At 34.2% G+C, this 25,883-nt stretch overlaps 1 protein-coding gene across 1 annotated transcript in view; it reads right to left on the reverse strand.

The window, feature by feature from the left end:
* Window positions 1-12,876: 12,876 nt before the first annotated feature.
* Window positions 12,877-25,883, reverse strand: part of LOC124362365 (runt-related transcription factor 1-like) — a 99,237-nt gene continuing 86,230 nt past the window's right edge. The window contains exons 4-5 of the mRNA XM_046816802.1: window positions 15,252-15,383; window positions 12,877-14,728 (exon numbers count right to left, since the gene is read on the reverse strand). Of these exons, the coding sequence (XP_046672758.1) occupies window positions 14,193-14,728; window positions 15,252-15,383 (668 nt within the window). The 3' untranslated portion in view covers window positions 12,877-14,192. The remainder of the gene's footprint in view (window positions 14,729-15,251; window positions 15,384-25,883) is intronic.

Below are 25,883 nucleotides of genomic sequence, written 5' to 3' on the forward strand. Positions count from 1 at the left end.
TTATTGACACCATCCCGAGTGAATTGTGCCTCATCCGTAAACAAAATACGCTTGTAGAGTTGATTATTAATATTCAAAAAGTTGCAATACTCCAAGCGAAGCGGACCATCCCCTAGCTGTAGATGTTGAACCTTTTGTTTATGAAACGGATAAAATTTGTTTCGATTAAGTGACCTCCACACCGTTGACTGCGAAACTCCTATCCGCCTAGAAATTACGTCGTGTACTTACACCTGGACTGCGATGAACAGCATTAATAACAATATCATCATCAAGTTGGACAGCTCGTTCATAATTGGTTCTAGTACTTGGTAGTGATCCTGTTTCCCGAAGAGTACGAAAAGTTCCTGAAATTGTTTTGGTATCTGGAATCCTCCTATTAGGGTAACGTAGTTCATATTCTTCTACAGCAGCTCTAGCATTACCATTACAGTAACCCAAAATAAAAACCATATCAGCGTATTACTCTGATGTAAATAAGTAAGGCATTTTTTCGCTGAATAAACAATCGAATTATAACTCACAGAAATATTGCATTTTAATAACACGATTCACAGAACCCGATCTCCTGCTGTAGCTTGCAAAACACCACTAATACACAGTTCTAACGTAACAGTACAGAATACCATTGTTGATCAGCTGTTATTCGTGCGTTACCAACTTAGAAATTAATAAAACAAAAAACTGCATTTCGATGATTAGTAAACAATAATGGGAAAATGTTTGCTTCATTTATTTTCGTACATTTGATGTAAATTTTTAATTAAAAAAATACAACGTAATAAAACATGATATTTTTATTTACAAAACAAATTTATATTTAACAGTTAATCTTGTTTTCTCAATTTATCTCATCATTAAGGAACAAACATTTTGTTTTTGTTTTATTTTAACTAAAATACCGTACGGTATTTCTTTACAGCTAGTAATGTAAATTATACTGAATAAAATCGATTTTTTGGTACTTATTTCTGTTTTTATTTTAGACTTTGATTATATCAATTTTCTCAGAATTAAATTTTCTACAATTATTGTTTGTTGATTTTATGTATTTATTACTAATTTAACAAAGTTATTGTACATCAAACTTAAAAAAACATTTTTTTCGTGCCCCAATTTTTTGCATTTAACCCTGAATCCCTCAAAAAATACTACAGATACAGTTCTGAAACCTAACTTTATTAGCTTTATCAGGTAAAAATACATAAGAATCCACGATATTTCAATACTTAATTAACCTTTCCAAAAGTTCAGTATGGCTTTATTTTACTCTTTACCCAGGAATTCAGGCGAAATCTTTCGCTAGCTGTAACTCGCTAACGAAGCGTTTTCGGACCTATGTTTATATAACATTTTTTCATTATTTTTACTAGTACAATGTGCTGTAGAAGTGGGGGGAGAACTTCATGAATCACCCTGTATATATATATATATATATATATATATATATATATATATATATATACTCTACTGTCCCCTCGTACACTACAAAACTCTCCAGTCCCCTCGTACCCATCCGTATTCCACTCTCTGCTCGAACTTAACGAAACTCACAAGTCTCCTCGTATCCATCGATACTCACGTCTCGTCGTACCCATTGATACTCACGTCTCGTCGTACCCATCGATACTCACGTCTCCTCGAACCCATTGATACACCCTCGCTTAATATTAGATTGTATTCTTGCATTGTATTGACCCGCACAGCGCTGAACACTGTCAAGATATTCTTGTGTACTGAGGCTAGTTTCTCGCGTCGCGCCGCACGGTAGCGGGCCGAGTGCGCGGGAGCACCGAACTACAGGGACGTCAGGTCACTTGAGAGGCGCGGGCGCCTAATCTCCGAGATTACCAGCTATTGATGTCCCAGCCGCCATTCCCGTAATGGATGTAATTACCCTGCACCGGCCAGCTCAGCCGCCTGTCGCCACTCAACTGGCGATGCGTTTACGGAAGCGATTTCACCCGAAACTCGTCTGGAGAGGTGTCCGCCATTTTAAATTTTAAACAATTTTTTCCTCGTACACTCTGTTTGAGTAATTTATCAAACGTTAATTTCAGAGCCATTTAAAGTCGTGAAGTAATAGTTAGTGAGGTTTCTGTACTCCGTTTCACGGAACTATAAAAAATCCGGTTGACGTGAATCGTGTAAATTACAATAACTAGGTTTAGCTTTGAATAAAGGGGTGAATCCGATTGAACTTAATAAAAAATGAAATTAGATAGGCCTAATTCACTGTAAAAAACCAAATTGGTGTATATAAAATACTTGATGGATTATGGGAGGAGTATTATCCCCCTCATTCCCACTGAAATTCATTCGTAGTTACGCTACTGATATTAGGTTTGTTTCAAAATGAGTGCAAATAGATTAAACAAGACGCTACCACCTGACAGTAAATAATCGAGTAGGTATAATGTGTGTGTTTATATACTGACTATAATTATTCAAGGAAATAATTAATTACAATATAGAATTATAATGTACAATATGACATCTAACGGTAGGATTAAAACGTTTATCGCGAAGACTCCGCTTTCGACAAACACTCGCAACATTTAAACACTCTTGCAATTAGGAAAAACTATAAAATTGAAATAATAAAGCCATGTTTTCGTATTTTAAAATAATTGCAGCTATTTTTAATCTTAATGCATAGAAAGAAGTGAAACGCAATGTTTCAAGATGTACATGATCTCTTCTTCAGCTGTAAAATCTTTATCTCTAGGTTTTAGAAACGTTAGTTTCTCTTGTATAAGACATGAAATACATAAAGATGACAAGTATATAATCCAGTATTCCTTAAATAATTAATTATCAGTAATAAGGTATACCACTACGCTAACTCTTGCCAACAGTCACAGCCAAAATGCTACTGATGTTTAGACGTATACAGTTTTCGAACAATTTTACGATACTATTTTATCTTCATCTCAGTTTACGTAAAATTAGTTTAGAAAGTGAGTCGTTGGAAGCTATTTTCATCTTTTGTTCATTTGGTGGTAAAATGAAGAACATTGAAGAAAAGTGTGAAACTTTTGGTTACTTTTTCTAAACGCTCTTATCGTTTAATGTATTAATGATCACTAATATGGACCTCATTTAAATTATCCTATGATGGCTTGATATACGGGAATTAATATATGTACGCTTCTTTTAGGAGAGGAACGTGTACATGGTATTTCAAAAGAAGAAATAGTATTCAATCGATTTGTAGGTCAGCCAATGACGATTCTAAATAGCACAACATGATTCTGGTTGAAGGTGCTTAGTTTTGAGCAATGGATAATTGTTAACAAGCCATAAAACCGCTATTCTAGATTTATATTGTACGCACTACTGTTACAAAACTAGAATTTAACGAAATTTACTAGAATAAATTCATAATATCAATAAATTGCATGCTATAAAAGATTGGCTGTTATAATCGTTGTGGTTGAAAATAATTTAAAATATTTAAAATAAATACTTTTTAAATCCAGACATTTGTGTTTCCAATTTATAGCCGATATTGTTATCATACAATCTTAATATTTATCAAAACTGCTAGTTTTGTTAAAATATTAGAATCGTAGGTTTTTAGAATGTAAAAAGTAATAAGTACTTTATTTAAAACAATATGTGTGCTCGATTTTAAAGGACACCCGGTTAACATGAAAAGTACTTATGCCAAATACTATATAAATGAAAATATTATAAATTTTTGATAATAAAGCATGTCTACACCTCTTTTAGTACAACATTGAGTGTTGATATAAATAAGTAATTTAATACCGACAACCAACCAACAAGCTAATTCCTACATAAAATGAAATTTTAAGAAGTTTTGTTCGCACATAATGAACATTACAATAAATTAATACCTCAGTTTTTTTAATGACGAGGTGGAGGAAAAGTGTATATATAGCCATATTATTTTGGTTGAGGAGCACCACTGTCATTGATTGGAATGTTCTGATTTGAATGTGAACTATTGTTATTAACATTGTGTTTCAAGTTGTTGACCGTTTAGCTAGTGAACGTTAAAATAAACATGTAGCGCTTAATGGCATGTGACATTTTTGTCTATTTACTTTCAGCTAAAAAATAACATCTAATAATTTGTAAACATTTACGTTACAACAAGATGGAATTGTCTCTCATTCAACACCCTTAACCAGAACTTCACCTGTAAGTGGGAAGGGCTGTTTTCTTTAACAGATATTGTTACGTTTACAGATATAGTTACTATAAATTTATCAAATATTGGTGAAAAATCAAACGCTTTTTTTTAGAAAAGGAAACTTTAGAAAATTGAACAATATTTTACATCATAAGTGAATATTAATAAACAAAAAAAGTTCTAATTAAATGTTGTAATTTTAGTTTGCGCACATAATATCTATTTAATTTTTCAACAATGAACGTTTCCGGTCAAAAATAATAACATCTGAAGGATTCAAAATGATGTTTTTAGTGACCTAACACACACACTTAATCTTGAAAATTGACAGTGAGTTCTTGTATAATGTTAAAAAAAGAAACCTCATGTTTTTTAATTTTAAATGGGAAACGTTCAAGACAATATACTACTGTTGCGATTTTGCTCAAATTTAAAAGACAATTTTTCAATTTTCTTATAGTGAAAACAATTCCTGGACGGAAATGATAATTTTAAAAAGACTTGGTTTCTTAAAGGTGCAGAAAATATTTTGGTTGACTGATATATGACCTAATTATAATTAACAAACAGGTAATACTTCTTTAACAGTTGTTTTACATGATATTTCTTTACTTTTTACTTTAGTATGTTGTCATCAATACCAAGTTTCCCTTTGTTTTATTGGCATAGAAGTAAAAATTAAAAATGTCATAAATTTAATACAGTTTATTAGAACTAAAATAGCTTTGTATGTTTACGAGAAGATATAATAGAAGAATTATATATATAATTTTACTGTCAACATTTAGTCACTATAAATATTTAATATTTTAACACAATAAACATGAGATTTTTCTCTAACCGTGGTAAAGTTAATATGAAAAATTGTATAGCTTTTAATTTATTCTTGTTCTAAACGGTCAAACCAATGTAGCTATGACAGCTACTATCCTTGTTAGGATGAACAATGCACATATCAATCATATAATTACTTATACCAAGACATGAATTTATCTGCAATCTTCTATAGCATAAAATAATTTATCAATTAAACATATTATACTTTTTTTACTCTGGCAGAAAACTATTATCACAACCTAGTATTTATACAGCACACATATCATCTTACCCTTGTTTTGCTTCTTTGTATAAAAGCCAGTTGTACTGTCGCCCATTTTGACATAGCATGTGTAATGGACGGTACCTATGCTTCACTATTTTACAACCGTACTTTTAGTCGCAATATGAGTTTTCACTTTTAGACCCACGCAAAAATTACACGTAGACAGCTGGGACTGAGAGTGTGAAACTGCTTCTGTACATCCATTCATTCCAAATATTAACTTTTAAAGCATTTTAAATTTAAAATACGCAAAATATTAAAAGCTAAGAATAAATCTAAAGCAAAAGGCCATGAAGATGGACGCCCTACCATCTCAGAGAGTTCTTAAACTCAGAATTGGTAAATATTCCTTTATCCTTTATATTCCTTTAACACCACAATTTTCAAAATAAATAACTTTTAACTGGGAATTCATTTAAAAAGGTATTGGGAAGGAAAAGTGTGTAAAGAGAAAGTTATAGTTTACAGTTTTGAGAATCTTTTATTTTCGAAGAATACATACGTTTCGTTGTATTTACAAAAACGTTTTCTAGTAAGTAAACAGATTTTACATCTCATGTCTTATGTACAGACTTATATTTAAAACAATATCGGACAATAAATTATTATTTTCACATTTAAACATAATATTTACATTAATGTACATTTATTAAAGTCCTCGCTGTAAAGCAGTGAGAAGGAAAACTACGCGTGTTTAAATGTTTGAAACTTTTTAAACACTAATCTTGGAAGTTTAAAATTTGTTACAAGCAAAACATACATGGCATATACAAAACATTAACAAAACTATGCATTATAAAACTTCATGGCATAAGGTATAAAACAATATAAAAGAGTTGAGTTGTTGATATTACTCTTATTTATCAAGACCAAACAAAGTCGGTATGTTTATTTCATAAGAGGATTGCAAATTGTCAATTGCATAGAATGTTGAGTATTACCTGTCACATTTTAAAACACAATAACAAGTAGTGTAATTAAAAATATAAATACATTGTAATTGCAGTCTCTTCTAACAAAACAGATTCTAAACACAACCTGGAATGATCAATAAAGAAACAGTTTTGCTGGGATTCCTCGTGACTTTCTGACATGCTTCAAAAATTAGATTTATAATTTTGTATTTATTTTATAATTTAAACTACGATAAATAAATGTTTTTAAATATAAGGAACTCATTACTTGCCTTATGAACGATAAGTAATCACTCCAAATTGGGTTTCTTCCACTATTTGGAATATAAATTACGAGTTTATATAATCGTAATATTACCTATTTCCCATCCTACCACTATTTCAGCATATGCATATTGATGGGCAATACTCAAGGTACTGCTGGACAAGTATTACTTATGCATCTCCAGCATCACTGATCAGAGCTCTCAGTTAAGTTGTATAATAGATGTACCCAGCATGGTGGAGCATCCAAGCATTACTGGACCATCAATAATTAGCGATCAATTATGTGCATGTCGGAGCGGAGACGTAAGGGGTGAGGGTCCCGAGGGACCGAGGCGACGTCCCGGGGGCGTCTTAGGCGGTGGTAATGCCGTCGCATATCCGTCCAACCTCCTAGATCATCTTCTACGTTGTGATTTAATCGGGGTACCATAAGGAACAGTTTTCGGACCGTTGTTATTGCTATGAATTTTAAAATACATTAAAGCGTGGGTTGAATGTCTACTAAATACATTTCAAGCTCATATAGACAATTACTTAAACTAGTAAAACAAAGAATAACAGTTTTTTGAATTTGTGATCGTAATTTTCGTAAGTTCATTTGGTTAAAATGTTTAATTTTACCACATTAACTTTCTTTGGTTTTTCCATATTTGTACTTCTAAAATAAAACCAACACAAACTATAACTGTCATTAACAAATTAGCGTTGTATTGCACTTTTTCAAATATATAAACAAAACAATATACAAAAAAATAAACACCAACTAACAAGTTGTTTGAAATCAATTATAATAATTGAAAGACGAACATCTGCTTAAGATGAAAAAGACTTGTCAGGGTGTCAGCAGTAGCCTAATGCTGCACTTATAATCACACTGGTTATATTCAGAACCGTAAACAGCTATGGTGCGTCCCGGACAAAAGAATCAGCTGGGTTCAGCAATTACATGTTCCATGGACAAACTGTGTAAAATTAGTTTTTATTGTCAAAATGGACATTTTTTCATTTTATGATCATATTTCGTTTATTTTGCGTATAACCGTACCTTTTATTTTTTTATAATGGAAGTCATAATTCTAAAACTGTTCCGAAGACTTAAATGGGCATTTTGTTATGAAGGTTTTTTGTTACGTAATGTAACAGAGTAAGAGTTTTGCGAAATTTCAACTCGATTCTTCGAACCATTGTAGATTTATTGCATTAGCCTACCAAATCAAACGTCTGAAGAATTTGTATTGCTAGTACAGGAATATCTTATATAACAATTATATATTATAAACAATCTGAAGTTAAAACATAATTAAGCTAAGTTAAAAGGAAATTAATTTTATCGCTGATTCATATAATTCACGGATTATCAAACTAAAAAAATATTTGGAGCGATTTTCATTCGTGTTACTGCTGTCTCGCAACAAAATACGAACATACGACTCGTCGCACGTCCAGCTAGGATACGCTTATGTTTCACCGTGTGTTAGTGATCTTCAATGTCGCTGGGGAGTCGCATTGCCGAATGAATTGTTCCCCACATAGGACAGGCCATCGCTGACCACGTCAGTAGTCGCACCAGAGCCTGAAGAACATTCTTCTTTACTCTCTTTTTTACCCTCCCTTTCCTTACGTTCTCCTCAAAGACTTATCAATACTTTTCATAGGCGTAATTTGGGGGTGGCAAGGGGTGGCAGTTGCCACCCCAGGAATTGTGGAGCCCGGTATTTTGCCACCCCAGAATTTTGAAGTAAATGTCTAAATAATTTACATATAACTTACTTAAAACTGGAAAATACAAGTCTACCAATAGGGAACCTTTTAACTTTATCAATTCTCCATTAATTTTGCTTAGTTTAGCACAGAAAGATAGCAACGTCTTTTAAAAACTTGTAAATCATAAACTTAAAATGAAATATTGGTGTAGTAGAATTTACGAAATGAAATAAGGAACATTAAATGCGTGAAGAGCGAGAATGAGCAATGTAGGCTGCTTCTCGTCTGCCGTCTGGAAACGGCAACTCTGTAATACACAGTTGGCGAGGGAGATTTGGCAACAGGGCACCTGTTGTAGTATATTGTCTTTACAGCTAGAAGCAGACAACGTCTGTCGTGTCGCCTGCCTACTTTAACCTTACTCCTCAGTAGATGTATTCGATTAGTGCAGTTGCAGTACGATGTGAATTACATTTCAAGTGAACCGTCGTATGATTGCATGGACTAAGAGATGGTAAGTTTAGTTCAGTTATTTCTTATTTCGTAGGTTAAAACTTAGGTGTTGGTCAGTTTCTGGAGTTTCCCCATCTTTGTTTACATCCAACTAGGCCTAATGCTGAAAAATAGAAAATCTTTTTACTGACTAGATTTCAATAAATGGCCCCCAAAAAACATAACCTCAACTTCTAACTTTTATTAGTTCTGCCAGTTAGTTCTGCATTGTTACGGTTATGGTTTTTAGTTGTTTAAACATTTTATAGGTGTAATTGGTTGGTATAGGAGAAGTTTTTGCATATATAAGGGAAGTAGCTTGTTTTATAGTTACGGTATGGAATACTAGGTTTATTTTTGTTTGTTTGGCCACCTAAATGCTTTTACCGATGTCATTTAACCTCACATTTAACGCAACACACTACTTTAAACCTATATATGTAAAAATAAACAAACGATACCATCCAATCACCTGAAATTAAGTAATTTCAGCTTATACCTCTAATTAGGTTATGTTACTGTCATTTTAATAACTCCCGCCTTCCTGTGTTTTGACAGCTGTTTTTGCAATGCCGTGGCTGTCAGGCTGCAGACGTTTGTGTCGAAGAGCCAATGACTAAAAAAGGTCATACAAAATAATTAGTAAACATCCAGATCTTTTATGGTCTTGCAATTATTTAAAATACATGTTTTACAATCAACTCGTAGAGTAAGGCACTAAATGAAACTTTTATCTTTAGGCAAAAAAAGATTATGTGTAATATAAAATACCAGATTAATAGCAAATTTTAAACTATTTCGAAACCTGGTAATGTAGGCAGACTTGGGTTTTCGTGTACGCCTACAGCTTCTTAAGTACAGTTTACAGTATGCAAATAAAAAAGTATGACTGTTTTACTCATTGGCTGTTAGGCTGTGTTTATTCCGATACAAATTTTACACAAAATTTCCCAAAATTACAAAACAAAACTTTGGTAGATAAATCAAAATAAAGTAAAAATGAAGAATAATGGTTTTCCTTAAAAACACGTTTTTGAGATATCTACCATTTTTGTTTTATTAAACTTTTTATTTATATCTCGAGAATGTTTTGACCGATTTAACTCAAACTTGGCATGGTTTTTATCTAATACAATATCCATATTCAGAAGAATTACCAATTTAATTCAATCATTAGTTTCAAAATGATTGCCATTTAAAATTTCTTAACCTAAATTGTATGAAAACCATAAACTTGAAGTCAAATGTCAGGGCATCTTTTTTGTTGCCCTTTCAATCCCCTATCAAATGGTTACGATGTCAAAACAAAGAGATGAGAAATAGTGTCACACACAATAGCGCCCAAAATCAAAAAAAATTGTGCCAAAGCCTATGCATGTTATATTAGACTTGTATTAATTTTAGGTTTAGGACTCTGTGTTCTAGTAGCATTTTGCCATTATTTAAATGTTCTTTTGCTATTCTTAATGGGGGTTTTTTTCAGGCTCAGAAGAACAAAAAAGGGCCAGAGTTCGTTGCTGTCCTACTTTAGCTCAGGCCCAGCAAACAAAAAAGAAACGGTTAGAAGATGAACTACCAGAAGGAGTTGTTTTGGAACATGAACCAGAACCGGCTGTAGTAGACGTTTTAGATTCGTCATCGGCTCAGTTAACAACCACAACTACAAATGAAGATACCACAACTACTCTACAGATGAAGTGCAGAGTCCTAGCTGTTCCTCTAGTTCATCTGACCAATTTGACAATCACTGTAATTAATAAACGTGATCCTGCTCATGGCCCAGGTTTGGCTAAGGCGTTTTTTAGGGAAGGCTCATTCCAACCACGAGAATTAAATTTCCCTAAAACGGATGGTAGGAAATTTAGGCCAGAGTGGTATAAACTGTATCCTTGGCTGGAATACAGTCCTCTAACTGACAAAGCGTTCTGTTTTGCCTGCCGTTCGTTTTACAGCCAGAAGAAAAAAATGCAGAAAATGTATTTACACTCAGTGGGTTTTCCAAATGGAAGAAAGCTGTAAAAAGTATTTGAGAATCATGAAAAGAGTAACTCGCATCGAAGTAGTAACACTAAACTCAGTTCTTTAAGAGAAGCCGACAAAAGTGGCACTGTTATTGAAAAAGTAAATCAAAAGTATTCAGAAGAAGTACAAAGAAAACAGATTGTACTTAGAGGCTTTGTGTGAATCCCTGATATTTTGTGGGAGACAAATCTATTGCTCTAAGAGGTCATGACGAATCTACAGATTCAAAAAAACAGAGGAAACTTTTTGGAGCTGATGAGGCTTCGTATCCAAAGATAATAGTTTAGTAAACAAATTCTTTGTAGAGCATCGCAAAAATTTTCAATATACTTCAGCGACTTTCCAGAATGAGCTTCTGTCCATAATTGGGGAACAAATTAAGTTGCACATTGCCAAAGAAGTTAAAGATGCAAATGTTTTTGCCAATTATAGCTGATGAGACCCAAGACATAGCAAAGCCACGAGCAAGTAGCTATTGTCTTGAGAGACATGTTAATGATAAACTAGAAGTTCATGAGTCGTTTGTGGGGTTTTACCGTGCTAGAAGAACTGATGGCGATACACTGGCAAATGTTACTTAAGGACGTTTTTGATTTCACTGGACTTGAATATTAAACATCTGCGTGCTCAGTGCTATGATGGTGGCTTCGAACATGAGGGGGTCCCTACAAAGGAGTGGCAGCTAGAATTATACAAGAAGCCCCCATGGCAATGTACATTCACTGCAATGCACATATATTGAACTTGTGCATTGTAAGCTGTTGCACAAGCGTGAATTCAATAAGAAACACCTTCTTTGTGCTTCAAAGTCTTTACAACTTCATTGAGAAATCAACTAAAAGACATGCTGTTTTGAAAACATTCAAAAAAGTGCAAAAAAGCTTTAGTGGTGGAACAGCAACATTGAAGTCTTTGAGTGATACCAGATGGGCTTGCCGTGTCGAAGCAGTGCGTTCTTTGTTAGATAATTTTGATGCCACTCTTACGACACTACGAGAGATTTCTGAAACAGACCCTGACAGTGGTGGACAAGCCAATGCTTTGTTGAAAAATATGGAGGACTTCAACTTTGTATTTGACCTTCTATTACTCAGGAGAGTTCTAACACAATGTGACATACTGTCAAAGACCCTTCAGTCAAGCAGTGTGACCTATGAAGTTGTGAAATCTGTAAAAAACAGCACACTTGAAGTTTTGCAATCCTTCAGAACAGATGAGTTTTTCACCAAGTTGTTCAATCACTGCACAGAAATTGCTGACACGTGCGGGTTTAGAGCTGCCGAGTTGCCAAGAAAGGGCAAAATTCCCTCAAAAATCGGGAGGGGTGGGAGTAAAGCTCCATTTGAATCTGTACAACAGTACTACAAAGTTTCAATTCCTCTGGCCAGTTATTGATATCCTAAGCGAGGAGATAGAGGCCAGGCTTCAAGAAAACAACCTAGATGTACTTAACCACTTAAGCAAGAGTTCTAGGTGGAAGTGATATAGACACAGCAGTGTACAGTATGTGTGTAAATACTATAGTTTAGACTATGACATTCTTCTGTCTGAACTAAACTGTTTTAACAGAAACGGAGGAATCAAGAAGCAAAAGTATCCAAGAAAGAGCTGACGTTTTTGTACAAACATCTTTGAAAAAGTGTGTTCCTATGCTTTTTCTTTTGAACTTTTTTCGTTTGTACAATACAATTCCAATGAACTCGCGGCATCGTGCGATTTCAGATGCTTACGGCGGTTAAAGACATATACTAGAAACTCTATTGGCCAGGAGAGGTTGTCTTCGTTAGCCCTTTTGGCTATTGAAAGGAGTGTAGAAATAGACATTTCAAAAGTAATTGATGACTTCAATTCAAAGCCAGAAGAGAAGGCTTCATTTTGTTTAAAAACTAACTTGTGGATGCAGTCTTGGTTACATAGAATAAAGTGAAATTTGTTTGATCATGTTTACTTGATTTTTCCTTTTATAAAAAAACAAACGGGCTGGGCACACATAAAATTAAAATTGGGCACACTTTTGAGTTGTGTGTGAACAATAATTACCTCACTTGTGGACCTTGTGGTTTTAGTTAATAACTCAATTCATTAAAAATTATTGTTTTAGGCTAAGTTGTTAGCAGTAAAATTTTTGTAAAAATAGCTTGAAAAAAGCTTAAAATACTAACAAATTTAAAGCCAGTTTCTTACAATTTTCCGGGGGAGGGCCCGGACCCCCCCTCCACCTGGGGGGTATTCCATACCCCCCAGTAGATCTTGCCACCCCAGTTAAAAAGCTGAAATGACGCCCATGATACTTTTTAAGGCTTTAAAGCAATTGAATATCACAATTAAACAGTCGAGCAATTTTATGTGTTAAAAATGTAGGGTTAATTATATATCTCTCTCAATAGATTGAGTGGTCCCGCTCGTAGAAGCAGAGCCACCTAATTGGCATGTAGAGGGTTGGTGAAATGAGGTTCGGCCCGGGCCCCCTGTAAATCCGGGCCACGGAAAAAATATCCGAGAAAAACCAGTACTACCGCCCTGGTTATATTTAAGATGCAAGTTTAAAATCACTCCAAATCGTATATACGAGTTATGAGTAAAAGCTAAAAATCTTTAGTTTGTTATTACTACAGAAAAGTTTAAATTCCAACTGTCTGTTTCATCAGCTCCAAACAAATTTTAAAATGTGTTTTTCAACCACTCACCAAGAGAAATTTTTATTCATTACCTATGACATGACAATTTCAAATTATGGATAAGTCAATAGTAATAGGCAAATACTATGATATGTCCAGGCTTGTGCGGCATTGTGTTCATTTAATCGTTCTGACAACGGGAAACTTAAGTTTAAATTAAATTTTCCTGGCTTAGCACTTATCTACTCTAATATGTATAGAAATATTTTAAATTAACAAGATTGAAGTTGACATCACATTTGAAACGCTCACACAGATTATTCTATATTTTACATCGAAATCTTCAACGCATTAAATTACATATATCACAAATCGTAAAATAGTCGAACGTACATAGGATGACGTATTATTACAGTATTTACAAGACAACGTGTTTAAAATTAAACAAATATTACTACAAGTCTACGAAGATTCCCTTGGAGGGAATTTCTAATTGTCCGTACAAGGTGGGAAGTTCGGAAAAACATTTCGGTGGTAACTTTAGTCGTACACTAAAATAACATCCACTCTTTAAATAAAGTTAATTGATATGTGAAAAATCAAGTCGACTTTGCTTTCTACAGACTTCTGCTGTCTTTTGGTAGAGAGTAGTTGAGCCTTTCTATCTCTTCGAATCTCGGAGTCTCTTTCATCGAATGCTTTTTACGTTCTTAGAATTTTCATTGGACAATTAGTTGAGCTGATCAATGGAATGTAGTTTTGAGTCAAGAATCGTCCAGGTCTGGGATGTCATAAAGATACCCGCACTGGAGTGCTGAATTTGCTAAACCGTATCGATCTCGAAAACTCTTGAATTTTGTGCTATAACTAACAACATCAAGTTCTCGTGTTGAACTGTCCTCTGCTGTGGTTTAATAGGGCCTCCACACGGAAGGGTCGTTTTGTTGCCGGTTGACGTCTTCGCTGGGCAGCTGGTTGTGCTGAAGGATGCCGATCTCGATGGCCCTAGAGCCGCCACTGCTGATGGTCAGGTTGTTACCGACGAGTGTGGAGAGGTCTTCGTTGTATTCGGACCGCGCCGCCGCGCTCTCGTTGTGATGGAGGTGTAGGTGTATCTGGTTCTGGTTGACGGTGGAGTACAGTGAAGGGTGGTAGAACATGACGGGGGGCGGCGGTGGGGGCGGGTGGTATCCCTGGGTGGCCGGTGCGGGGGACGCGCTGTTGTAGTAATTGTAGTTCTGGGGCGCGGGGGCGGTGCAGGAGCCCCCCCAGTAGCCCCCGGCCCCCGAATACCCGGAGTCGTACCGGTGGGTGGCGGGTTGTAGCGCGGTCACTGTGCCGCCCCCGCCGCCTCCGCCGCCCCCACATTCCAGTGTATCTGGGCTGGAACTCTTCAGGTTGAACATGGAATAATCCACGTGTGAGCTGACTGGAGTGTCTGGCAGAACTGGAACATTCAAATCTTGTTAGTAACTCTAAAGAAATAAAACCAAACAAGTAGATATCATCCGAAGGACAGTTTTTAAGGGTTTTCTTAGATCAACCTCTAAAAATAGTATTCTGGATATTCAACAAACAAACTAGGTGACCCTACAAGATTGAATGAATTTATCATATCTAAAGGTAATCATATCAAAATTCAGATACGTAAATTAATACGTAATTGGAACGGATTTAGAAATGTCAATTTATCCATAAATACATAATACAAAGTACATTGTAAAAGAAAAGTGTTTGATTAAGACGCGAGAATAAACAATATTGTCACTCACAATAAGTTAAAAACATTACAATTAGATGAATTTGAAAGTTGTTCTTCCAATTTAGGATTAAGTAACAACGTCATTCAATTTTGTAGTTATGATTTACATTCGAATCTTTTAAGTAGATTTATGATAAAAAGTGGCAACAAGAAATGAAATTTGATAATGAGAAAGAGTCATCTCCTGACTTGGAGCAGCCGAACTTACCTGTTGGTAAGTGAGAAGACATGGATGGCTCGATGGGTGTGAGCTCGGAGGAGTAGCCGGTGGCAGGGTATCCAGAGCCAGGAGAATATCCGGTGTTGTAGCTAGAGGGCCATTCCATTCCTGCGCTACTTTCTGGAACAAGGAGAATTCTTATTCAAACTGAAGTATTTTTGAGTTTCGAACTATCTCAGCAAGGAGTCCCAGGATTTATTTTACAGCCAAATGTTGTATTATCCAGACATTACTTCGAAAGTGGCACCTAATTGTAGTGGGTTGAAGATAGTCCAACACGCTGTGGGGGAAAACTGTAGAGCATTTTAAATACATAGTAATATAGGAATATTATTAATATTTTAATGTGTGATTTGACTTAATCTAGGATTAATATTATGATTATTAATAAGTTTAATTTGATGAACGGAGTTGTTCGGCTAATTAGCTTTTTGTATTAATCTTTGTTAATTCCGACGCATTTAAAAAAGCGTAACATAGCTTTGATTATGTTACATTTGTAAAAGGAAATATACAGTAAAGAGAAAAATATGTTACATTTGTATATTTTTATGTTAGCATATGGCACATATTCCGTCACGATTTAAAATATAAAAATATATCCAAATGGATTTTAATCAATTGAACCATAATTTTTTTTACATTTATTTACTGTATGTATTACGAACGGATTCAATCAGTCCAATTAGTTTCCAAATAATTTATTTTCAAAATCATCCAACGAGTGATAAATACATACATGTTAATTTTTTTTTATCTTTCACAGTGTTCTATGTTCTAGGTGTAAACGGCAGTATTACTTTTGAAATTTCCAAAGTTATTTGAACAGCATCAGTATCTCATTTCATCAAAAGTACCATTTCAACATTTAAATGAAAAAGAAAGAATGAAAGGACAGATCCGAGAATAGCAAAACCGTCTAATCCCGCCTAGATATTAGCGGCTAGCGGTCGACTGCAATTATGACGTGTCCAACCGGTGACGAATAAAGAGCAATCAGTGCACTGCCCATCACGTGACCGCAGCGCAGAGCATGACGGGGCAGACTTTTTGGCGGGAGCAATACTATAAGTGCGCGGGAAACAACGGCGCGGTGGACCGAGCCGAGCAATTAGCAGTAATAACGCGGTAATAGACCAGGTGTGAATAAGTTAAAGGGAATCAAAGCGGCCGGTGTCATACTCGTAGTCGTGTGTCATCGTTAGTACAACTGCGGCTTAACCCGCGTGCCTTTCGTCCGTTTGTGTCATGAATTTGTAGTGAGCTTGTGTGCCGCGTTGGGTTGGTTGTTTAGAACGAGAGCTTGTGCGGTGTGCGATAGCCGGAATAACGAATTGGTCAAATCAGAGTCGGTGTTAGAAGGGTTTATGGCACGATTTTATCAAGTCTATTATTTTTTAAATTTACATAGGGATTGAACTAATATAGCCTACACAACTCGAGTCTTTCGTTAATTTAGGTTTTATAATAATTTAAATCTTATTGTACTTGTAATTATAAATTTGCAGCCTATACTTGTTTTATATAGAAATAATATGTAATATGTAGAACTGAAAATATAGGTCATAGGAACTAGAGAAGAAAACGATACTAATGGGACTGAGTTTTTGAAATCAGGAGTAACATTTTTTGAAATGGACTGACATCTTAGCGTAATACTTTGTTGTAACAGCTAATTACATAGTAATTAGAGATAATAATATTTGATTGGAGACATTCAGTTCAGTGTTACCAAACCGTTTCCCCCTTTTTTATATGACTATTCTCACTATTTTTCATTAACGGCACTGAAAGTGCAAAACATTTATTAGATTATTATCCTGAAAAATTTTACAATTTATATTTTTAAATAGTTGATATTTTATAACCTAATTCTTTTTTTCTTACAATTACATTTGATGATACAGCATGTAGACATGTTATCGAAAGTATCCATTGGTATAAAAATTGAAAATAAAATAGTTTGCTCTTCACAGGCCTGGCAAGTTTCGTTTGTTTGTTACATACGTTTGATTGTTTATTTGTTTGCATTAAGCTTTTTTCTCCTCAATGTTCGTATGCTTTTGATGATTGCAATTGAAATTTAAATAATTTTTTTAACTATTTTTAACTTTATTTGTTAGACTTTGCACCATTTTTAAAACTGGTATGTTATTAACTCTACAATAAATATGGTTTGAAAAATCCTAATAAATCTATAGATTTCTAATAATAAACATTATTAGAACATTATTATTTTTTTATTTTTTATTTATTTTTTTTTTAGTTGGCTGTATAAACATTAGGCATCAACAGTTTTTGTTGATAAAAACGGTACTTTCTTTAAGGAAGTAACAAAAATAAGAAATATTTAAGGTACTTAGATAATTTCAGAGCACTTTTATTTAAAGAACAATCCCACAACAATCCATTCACCTACACATATGGGTTAAGTGGTGTTTACGATTACCAAAGAGGTGTTTGGAATTGGGTACGGACCGTTTTCCCTTTAAAAAGTATAGTGCAATCAATTAAAAATGCAGTTGACTGAAAAAAAAACGTCTTGTAAAACGTTTGTAAGACATACAACAATTCAGCATTAGATGCGAATACAGAGCTACTATACCGCAGCAAGCGTGACTGAAGATCTACTACTACTAATACGTAGCAGCAAGCATGCTTGAATTCACAACCATCGTTAAATGGAGTCCAGTGACGCTGCGAGTCATTTGTATGGACCACCGGTCACTAGTGTAGAGGTCTGCAGACCTGTTAACGGACACGCAACCACCGCCTGTCGCATATAGTCGTATTAATTGGCTTGGCTCATCGTACGCTTCGTCCGCACCTTTCACTAGATAGATTCTCACAATGTTTGGGGTGCAACCTTCAGATCTACTACTACCAATACGTAGCAGCAAGTGCTTGAATTCACAACCATCGTTAAATCGAGTCCAGTCACGCTGTGAGTCTTTGTATGGATCCACGGGTCACTAGTGTAGAGGTCTGCAGACCTGTTAACGGACACGCAACCATCGTCTGCCGCAAATAGTCGTACTAATTGGCTTGGCTCATCGTACGCTTCGTCCGCACCTTTCACTAGATAGATTCTCACAATGTTTGGTGCAACCTTCAGATCTACTACTACTAATACGCAGCAGCAAGCATGCTTGAATTCACAACCATCGTTAAATCGAGTCCAGTGACGCTGTGAGTCTTTGTATGGATCACGGGTCACTAGTGTAGAGGTCTGCAGATCTGTTAACGGACACGCAACCATCGTCTGCCGCAAATAGTCGTACTAATTGGCTTGGCTGATCGTACGCTTCGTCCGCACCTTCCACCAGATTGATTCTCACTATGTTTGGTGCAACCTTCGAATCCGCTACGCAGATTTCAAGACAGTAAAGAACATTATGATACGATATAATTATAATACGATACCGTTTTAATTTGATAAAATTACTTATAGTTTTGGGTTTAAAATGTTGGCTTTGTTTTTGGACTAGCAAGTTTAACTTATATACTTCCACAGTCTATAATTAAAGTTAGAGAGCAATACATTTTTACCATAAACATCGTTGTTAACATTTATACTTATGTACAGTACACTCAGCATTACCCAGTATTATAGTTTCTAAACGTTCTAACTGTACTAAAATATTTAAAAAAATCCTATTTATGATTATTTAAAGTTGTATGTAATAAAACACAATTAAATTAAATGTAATAAATAAAAAGTAAAAAATTTTGTTTGGTCTTGATTCGAATCTATCATTTCTAACAAACAGCTAACATTTTAAACGAGCAGTTCAATCACTTTATAAATAAAAAGACTATGTGAATAAAAAATATTGAGATTAAGATAGGCAGAACCTTTGAAAGTATAATTCATTAATATTACAACGTTAAATTCTGTTGGACTCCCTCACAACGTAATGCACAAACAGAATATTATTTCTGTTGTTCACATAATGAAACCTTTTATATTAAAACTTGATAATGAACGCTGATTTTTTTCAATATTTAAATTAAAAAATCTATAGCTCATAATAGTTGCCGGGGATTAAGATGATCTTCCGTGATTAGACAGTATTATCGAGTGGCTAAACCAATCTCTACTTCATGACTGCTGGTTATAGGATTGTTCTTATTCAGGGAAAGGAGCAGCGAATTGATCCAAAGTTTCATATTTTGACAAATTAATGTTATACTATGTTGGAACTCTATTTACCCTTCAAAATTTTTCATCATCATGAAAAATGTAAGATCCTTGTAATGTTATCAAAGCCTTATAATCTACTTAATTTTGATGATGATACTGATTGGGATGACAATTTGTCATGTTACGACGATAGGCCAATTGAAAATTTCGATGTGATATTCAGATCACAAAGACCACCTTACTGGCCGATCATCCCAAATCACAGACCCTTTGTCAGAAAAACTGGTGTAGCTCGTTGTCCAACAAACGTTTTTGCTCGATGGGTCAGATGGATCACGGACACGGTGGTGTCCGGTGTCACCCCATCCTCTCCCCTTCACTTGGGGGCTAGGCCTGAGGAGATACTCCAGACATCGGAAATCTAAGGGTGTAATAAATCAAAATCAAAGGTGTAAGTTATTGACAAAGAAATATGCCGAGCCAGTCTGGATCATTTCGCTCAAAAATTTTAAATATGCATTTTCACGGTATATTACCTAAGATGAGTCCTTCTAAAGTTTTGTATATTTATTTACAATCCTTTATATTATCCAGTAAACAGTGATCTTTTAGATATAACGTTGCTCATGTAAGGGTCAAGATGTATTATCAGACTAGAGGCCCCAGAATAAGGGTTAGAAGACCTTTCCCCCGGCCGATAATGTTATAAAAATACAAAACTTCGTATATTCTCGAATTTAACGAACATATTTAATCACTCTGTCACTAACCCTTAAATGCCCTTAACTCCATTATTAGCAACTCAAGAACTCCCTTGTAGATCCTCCACTTATAGGGTTTATAAGGGTTTATGTTATATAACAACTCTTCATAGTTTGGAAAAAATGCTCTAGTACAGTTGAAAAGTTTAATTCGTAATTTTGGGGTACCTCCTTAGTTGGGCTATACAAAATTTTACGTAGATTTTGTATACAAAATCAGCCTATTGCAATTTTATTCATGGTAGCACTTACGGAAACCTTTCTACATGATATAACCGAATATAAAGTGTTTTGTAATACATATTATAGTAATGTTTCTTATATATGTTTTGCTGTAAGCAATTTTTTGTACCTTGTGCCGGGTTTCTAGATATCAATTACATGTAAATCCCATAAGAAATTTTCGATCACTAACAACTGGCGATAACGCCGACAAAATTCAAAATTGGTGAAAAACTTTTCTTATACGAGACGTAAATGTATCGACTAAACCCATTGGTTGGTAAGCTTGATATGCCATTAGGATCGAAAATGATGGTCGTTCAAATAAAAAAATAAATATTTAAAAAGTTGGTTTTTATTGGGCTATAGAAAAGTTGTGTGAGTCCGAAGATGTACTCATTGAGTACGAAAGGCCTCACAAAAATAAAAAAACTTTATGTAATTGGAGAGTTTGTTTGAATTAATATATAGAAAAGTTGTTTTAGTACAAAATTCTGTATATCTAAATTAAACTATATTCATATTTGAGCGGTCACAAAACCTACTGAGCAGGAATGACTATTTTGAAAACTACATGCGATTTGGTACACTAATGTTTGGAGTTTGGAGGGAAAAATCATTTTAATTGATTGTAAATACAGTTTATATTATATAAACGTAATAAATTACCGTAAATTTAATCCTACTTCTCGAATTTACCACTTGTTGTAAATATACTAAGCTTTGTCCGAAAATAGAGAGAAAATGTTATTTTAAGCTCCTCAAATCCTGAAGGAGCACTTTTGATATTGCGGAGAACATCTCAGTAATAAAGTTGCATTCCAACAACTCAATGTTTTAAATTTGAAGTGGATTTAAACATTTTTCTTAGAGAGCTTTTTCACATTTTTCAGAATATCTATAATAAGAATAGTTTAACACTCGCGATGAAATTTGTGTTCCTAGTAATATTGTTATGAGAGTATCACATCTATTAGCGTTCTATTTTTGACTTGTGTTGGTGGTATCCTAATATTGGAGAATTCACTGTGATTGCAGGTTCGCCAACTGCATTCCCTCCACAGCCAATTATCTCTCACCACTCGCCACTTCCCCGCACCGCCATGCTCACCGATTAATATTACGCAAACTGCTGTCGTTGGGTTTGACAGATATTCTACTTTGGTTTTGCAAAACGGAGAGAAGAAACTTTTTAAGTACGATCTTCAGCCTGGTTTTAGTGTTTTAAATTTGAAAGAGAAGAGGTGATTTATCATGCATTTCTGTAAGAACTGAGTAACATTATTTTAGTTCATTAACATGACCAGCTGTAATGGAACGACCTTGAGTTTTTCACATAGAATAACATTACCACATGCATTTTTATCCCCTCATTTTTTATCATAACATTATAAAAGACGTCTCATTAGAAATATATAATTAATACGCATCGCAAAAAATATGAAATATCTCAAACACCTAAAAAATATCGAAAAAAAGTCAAACGCATTTATAAAGCATCAATTATTTAAAAAGAGACATCCCCTATGATTCTACGTTTAAAACATAAAGTAGTACAAGTGCATGAGGTTTAACATAGTTTTTATACTGTTAAAATAAAAACGATTGCCAGTATTATCGGTTCTTAACATTAATTCGTAGGTGGATTTATTACATACTGTTTTGTTATAACAGTAAATTTAATATTATTTACATTTTATTTAACGCAGCTTCCAAAAATATTTAAACCTCATTTGTAACATATAATTTATTGATTTCAAATTTATAAATTAATTTTTTTAATCAAATTTCTAGTCAGTTGCATGCAAAACTATTTGGTTTAATCAACAACAAACATTTGGAAACAGTGCTATTTCGAATAATCTAAAAATGACATCCAAAATTTCATTTAATTGAGATCTTCAAAATGATTTTTACTGGACTCATGCTTAAAAAGTTGGTATTTCACATTTCTTATTTATAGAAGCAGCGGTTCACAATTTACAATTTTATGTACATAAAAGCTAGTACACCCGGTTCTAAAGTGCCCTAAAGGCTTAGTTGACAGTACCTTCAATGAACTTAGGAAATAATAAATATTTTATATGATTTTCTTTTTTTTAAAGTCACAATTTTTTTAAAATAAATACTTAATCTATTATGGATTATATTACTTAGAAATAAATATTTCAGTTAAATGAATAAAATAATTTTAGTGCCTTTCAGAGAACAGAATACTTAACGGTTGAGTAATTAGAGATTCAGGATTACTTACAAAATGTACCTCATGGATCCGCCGGGAAGTACAGTTACAGCTATACAGTGCATCCGAGAGATTGTGACATTAATTACATCTAACCCTTTTGAGACTTTGAGTCTTTTCTTTGTAATTATGCAAAATTATCCGCCATTTTGCTGCTGGTTAGCGGCGCGGCGCGGCTAGCGACGCGAGGCGGCTAGCTGCCCAATTCTGTCAGATACAGCCACTGTCATAGTGCGGCAATCAAGTTTCCACTTACAAATCCTCGAGTGGTTATTTAGATGAGGGACGGCAATTTTAGCGACGTCTTATTTCAGGACAACAGAAACAAACTAAAACGGGACTATATTAAATAACGGTAGATTATGTATATTGCAATTTGTTTGATGGGCTAACAGTTCTAGAATTAAAATAATTATGAAAGTATTTTATACATGTAAATGTACTGTCTCCTTGGCAGTATTTTTAATACATTAGAACGAAAAGAACTAGAATATTTTGCCTTAATGGTCGGCTGTTGTAAAAACGACCTTGATTTCCCCCCAAAAACAATTTTAACAGCTCGTAAATTTTTCACCCTTATTTTTGGTTGTAGCGTTATAGAAGATGTCTCATTTTTAAAATATAATTAATACTAATCCAAACGCGTAAAAGTGTATACCCTTTAAATGAGTAAACTAAGTAGGGCCTACAAAATGTTTTTCTCAAACATTTTTTTTTTGAAATTTTCGGAATGACATATAAAGATATAAAAAATATAAAGAAGCATTTGGATAGATATTAATTACATCTTTAGAATGAGACATCTCCAATAAGAGGAATAATAAGGTCATAAAAGGTGCTAGAGGTTTATTAGTTTTCTTAAGGGACAATTACCGTTCTAACAATACAATTGCAATAGGATGATTTTTATTTATGACATTTATTTGGTTTACTCTAAATATCTTTACAGTTACTTTTTTACTAATTTGACTGATATATTCAAAAATACAAAAAAAAATATTCACTAACACTAGTAAACGAAATAGGATTTCCCAGACATAAATCAATGAAAAAATACAGGTTAGTTTTCACCTGAAGAAGAGATCAGATTGCAGATCTCGAAACGTACTGTTACTGATTTTTTTATATCCCTGAACGAAAATATCCGGAAGAATCCTATTTCCTCATCAACCATTCCATTGTCAAAACAAACTTAAAGCACTAAAACTCATTCAAAATTAACACCTTTTCAATGACATTTACGAGTATCAACTTCAAACAACGAGGTAAATATGTTATAAGAAACCATTTGCAGGCAAATATTCGGCATCTTTTTAAAATAGTATTTTATTTTAAGAAGAATATATCTCAAAGGATTTATTATTTTATTTTATTACATTATGTTTTGTTTCTCTTCAACACTCCTCGTATTCATAATTAAAAAAGTGGAAATAAACAAAAGAAGAGATTAAAATCACAATCAGTAATTCCACTACACAAAATATAAAGCAATTAATCCAACATAACCGGAGTCAATAATACAGTGTCATGCCTTGCAGCTAGTATCGAATAAATCATTTCTAATTAATCAGCGTAATGTCAAATAAATAAATGTGAGAACGTCCCTGGTATAATTAACGATATAAAACTAAACTCACGTGTCTGCCCACTGTCCCGTAATCATCGGCAAGTTTTAATGACGTCACGCTGTAATAAGCCGATATTATTCGTCACCATTCGTCCCTGCGATAAATAATGGCGCTAGATGAGTTTTAGCGGAATATTATCAACGTATAGTCGCACATATTAAACTGTTCACTAATATCGCAGCCACTAGTTAGGCTGGGGCCATTCTCTCTTTATTCGCTTCTTTTTATTTTGTTGTAACACCATTACGTACATAAAAGTACAGTTTTAAGTCTCAGTAGTTATTTTAGTACTGACTATATGTACTGATATTTTCATGCCAAATACCAATCTGTACATTTATATCCAATTATAATTATCAACCAATCGGGCCATTTTCAAGACAACTAATCAAACTGTGACTTTTTGGTTCCTGCCTATCATAATGTATATATTTCTTGAAAATGAATACATTAGATAAGCCTCCGGCTATTGGTATACTCATATACAGGGTGTAAATTAATTCCTGATACACCTGGATCTATTCCAACGGATTTAGATATGTAAAACCTTCCCAGACTTATTAAATTACTTCTTTAGATTTTTTTGAAGGTAACAAACATTTCATTCCCCTTTTCTAACAGGGGTATAAGGAAGTAACTTTAACATTTGAAATTGCAACCCCTATCTTGAGACAAGTCATTTTAAAGGTATATTCTATGAAAACACAATGACAAGAAGAAAACATCTCTACGACGATCCTAGCAACAGTTATGGGCAAATAAACCCTTACATTGTACATTACATTATTGCCATGTAGACACCTCTTACCAAAACTATGCACACCAGAAACATTAGATACTGCGTACAGAAATAAGGAGGGCCTCTCAAAGTCTTACTAAAATGTTTCACGCATGCATTGTGTTGATGTCCGCAATACATTGGCATTGACCCTACAGATAAAAAAAATCTCAGGGGTATGTGTATTTTTGCGTTAATTGCCCATAAATCTCCTTTTGCAAATCTCAAATTTGGGTTTTAGCTTAACTGGCTTTGATGATTTTTACAAAGTTTTCCCACTTATACTTATCTTCCTGATTGGGGTTATAGTAACTATTAGAACAGTAACCGTAACTCCATAATCAAATTATAATACAGATTGAACTTTTGAGACATTTTGTTTATTTATTAAACTGCATGCTAAACAGGTTTCATGATCATTTCAGTTTACTTGTTTATAATTAAATTGCATGGATAGGATCATATTTAAGCAGCTCTTCGTATTCCGACGATGAACTATGGCTGGATTTTAAAACAAATAATTAAATTAGTACTCCTATAAAAATTACAAATTGTTAAAGTCTGTTAAAAAAGTCCCAGTTCAACGTTACATGTAATAAAAAGCATAACTTTTGCACTCTTAAAGTGTTGACCCTGAACCAAGACATAAACTGCATTAATGACCTTGAGGTATCAATTCCAAGAAATCCGTTTCGATTACCCTGCAACCCCAGTTGATGACAGATTAGGCGATAGTGCAGTTAGCCGTTATCAGTGGTGGTGCGGTAATCAGCTGATAACGTGACGGCTGGCGGTAGATCGCTGCACGGCGCTGTGAGCCCACCGCGGCTCAATCGCTCGCTACC

This window comes from Homalodisca vitripennis, chromosome 5, assembly GCF_021130785.1.
Source record: "Homalodisca vitripennis isolate AUS2020 chromosome 5, UT_GWSS_2.1, whole genome shotgun sequence".
Classification (NCBI taxonomy): Eukaryota; Metazoa; Arthropoda; class Insecta; order Hemiptera; family Cicadellidae; genus Homalodisca; species Homalodisca vitripennis.